The sequence below is a fragment of the Mandrillus leucophaeus genome, unplaced genomic scaffold (genome assembly GCF_000951045.1).
Source record: "Mandrillus leucophaeus isolate KB7577 unplaced genomic scaffold, Mleu.le_1.0 Scaffold23, whole genome shotgun sequence".
Lineage (NCBI taxonomy): Eukaryota > Metazoa > Chordata > Mammalia > Primates > Cercopithecidae > Mandrillus > Mandrillus leucophaeus.
In genome coordinates, this window is record NW_012102365.1 from 3,644,607 (window position 1) to 3,647,491 (window position 2,885).

The 2,885-nt window shown below is 43.2% G+C and overlaps 1 protein-coding gene across 2 annotated transcripts in view; it reads left to right on the forward strand.

Annotated features, from left to right (window-relative positions):
• Positions 1–2,885, forward strand: part of GMEB1 (glucocorticoid modulatory element binding protein 1) — a 51,529-nt gene that overhangs the window by 18,234 nt on the left and 30,410 nt on the right. For both annotated transcript variants that reach the window (XM_011981739.1, XM_011981740.1), the window contains exon 4: positions 952–1,055. In XM_011981739.1, coding sequence (XP_011837129.1) covers positions 952–1,055 — 104 coding nt within the window. The remainder of the gene's footprint in view (positions 1–951; positions 1,056–2,885) is intronic.

The window sequence follows — 2,885 nt, forward strand, 5'->3', positions numbered from 1 at the left end:
GGGCGGATCACGAGGTCAGGAGATCGAGACCATCCTGGCTAACACGGTGAAACCCCATCTCTACTAAAAATACAAAAAATTAGCTGGGCGTGGTGGCAGGTGCTTGTAGTCCCAGCTATTCGGGAGGCTGAGGCAGGAGAATGGCGTGAACTCAGGAGGCGGAGCTTGCAATGAGCTGAGATCGCACCGCTGCACTCCAGCCTGGGCGACAGAGCAATACTCTGTCTCAAAAAAATATATATATATACTGGCTAGGTGAGGTGGCTTATGCCTGTAATCCCAGCACTTTGGGAGGCTGAGGTGGGTGGATCACCTGAGATCAGGAGGTAGAGACCAGCCTGGACAACATGGTGAAGTCCCATCTCTACTAAAAATACAAAAATTAGCCAGGCATAGTGTTGGGCGCATATAATCCCAGCTACTGCGGAGACTGAGGCAGGAGGATCACTTGAACCTCGGGGCAGAGTTGCAGTGAGCTGAGATTGCGCTGTTGTACTCCAGTCTGGGTGACAGAGTGATGCTCTGTCTCAAAAAAAAAAAAAAAAAAAAATTATTAGATTGACTAGCCAAAAACAAAATTGATAAAAATAGAATTGCTTATGCTGTCTTCATTAGGGCTGGATAGATTATTTCAGTTTATTTGAACAGCCTTTGTTTGCCACACTAGACCCAACCACCTGATTCCAGGCATAAATGGATTTTAGAGATTTATTAATATGTTTATCTCTTATCTCTGCATGTATTCTGTGGCTTTGTACCAGGAATGGAGACTGTGCTCCGAGAAGCATCGTCTTCTCTAACACAATAGTGCAGGAGTTTGGATAGTCAAGGCTTAGGATGTCATCTGGGTATTTTTTATGCAAATGATGTAGAGTTATCATTTCATTATTTTCCCTCTTGGCCTGCCTAAGTTGACATTAGACTATTTTGGACTTTTCTTTTTACTTTTAGTTCAATGATCAGTTGATCAGCCCCAAGCACTTTGTTCATCTGGCTGGCAAGTCCACTCTGAAGGACTGGAAGAGAGCTATTCGTCTGGGTGGGATCATGCTCAGGTAAGCTCTAATGTTAAGCACATACCTTTCAACAAACTTTGGGGCACGTAATCATGCTAGAATCTGGGTTTTTCTCTTTAGGTTGACATTTTTATTCTTTCTGAGAAATTGGCTTGAGCAATCCATGCATTATTTGACTTTAATCAACTTATTCTTCAAAATCCTGGGAGACAAGAAAGATTTTTTGTTTGTTTGTTTGTTTTTGAGACAGAGTCTTGCTCTGTCACCCAGGCTGGAGTGCAGTGGCGTGACCTTGGCTCACTGCAACCTCCGCCTCCTGGGTTCAAGCAATTGTAGTTTTTAGTAGACACAGGATTTCACCATCTTGGCCAGGCTGGTCTTGAACTCCTGACCTCATAATCCACCCACCTCAGCCTCCCAAAGTGCTGGGATTACAGGCATGAGCCACTGTGCCCGGCCATTTAATTCTTTTTAATGGGGGGAAAAAATAAAATTTTAAAAAATAAATAAAAAATTTAAAAATAAAAATAATTATTTTTAAGGAATCTCTTTCAAGAAAAATCCATAATGCTTGTAGAGATTCAAGCATAAAGATGTTTATTACAACATTATTTATTAATGTGAAACTTATAGTCTGCTTTAATATATAGTCAAAGACTTCTAAAGTCAATTATGACCTGTCTAAATATATATGAGTATATACTATGAATGTTTTGCCGTCATTAAAATATTTCTGAAGAGATTTTACATGAAAAATGCTTATGACATAATTTGAAGGAAGAAAAACAGAAAATTTATTAAATTGATTTTGGCTGTGTTAAGACATATATGTAAGTAAAATTTAGTAGAAGAAAATATGCTAAAATGTTGACGTTGTCTGTGTATTGTAGGATTTTTTTTGGGTTTTTTTTTGAGATGGAGTCTCGCTCTGTTGCCAGGCTGGAGTACAGTGGTGCAGTCTCGGCTCACTGCAGCCTCCACCTCCTGGGTTCAAGTGATTCTCCTGCCTCAGCCTCCCGAGTAGCTGGGACTACAGGCGTGTGCCACCATGCCCAGCTAATTTTTGTATTTTTTTTAGTAGAGACGGGGTTTCATCGTGTTAGGCTGGTCTTGATCTCCTGACCTCGTGATCCACCCACCTTGGCCTCCCAAAGTGCTGAGATTACAGGCGTCAGCTACCTCGCCCGGCCTAAGATTTTAGTTGTTGTTGTTGTTTGTTTTTTTGGTGAGACGGAGACTTACTCTTGTTGCCCAGGCTGGAGTGCAATGGCGCGATCTCGGCTCACCACATCCTCCACCTCCCAGGTTCAAGCGATTCTCCTGCCTCAGCCTCCCGAGTAGGTGGGATTACAGGCATGTGTCACCATGCCTGGCTAATTTTGTACTTTTAGTAGAGATGGGGTTTCACCATATTGTCCAGGCTGATCTCGAACTCCTGACCTCAGGTGATCCACCCACCCTGGCCTCCCAAAGTGCTGGGATTACAGGCATGAGCTACTGCACCCAGCCCAAAGATTTTTTAAAAAGGGCAATTGGAAAAAAAAAAAAAGGTCATGTTCTGTCAGTAAGGCTGGAGTGCATTGGCATGATCAGCCTCAAACTCCTCAGCTCTAGCAGTCCTACAGAGTAGCTTGGACTACAGATGTGAGCCACTGTGGCCAGCTGAAAATGCTAAATATTTTCTTCACATAGGTTTTTTTTTTTTTTTGGAGTCTCGCTCTGTCACCCAGGCTGGAGTCCAGTGGCGTGATCTCGGCTCACTGCAAGCTCTGTCTCCTGGGTTCATGCCATTCTCCTGCCTCAGCCTCCCGAGTAGCTGGGACTACAGGTGCCCGCCACCACGCCTGGCTAATTTTTTGTATTTTTAAA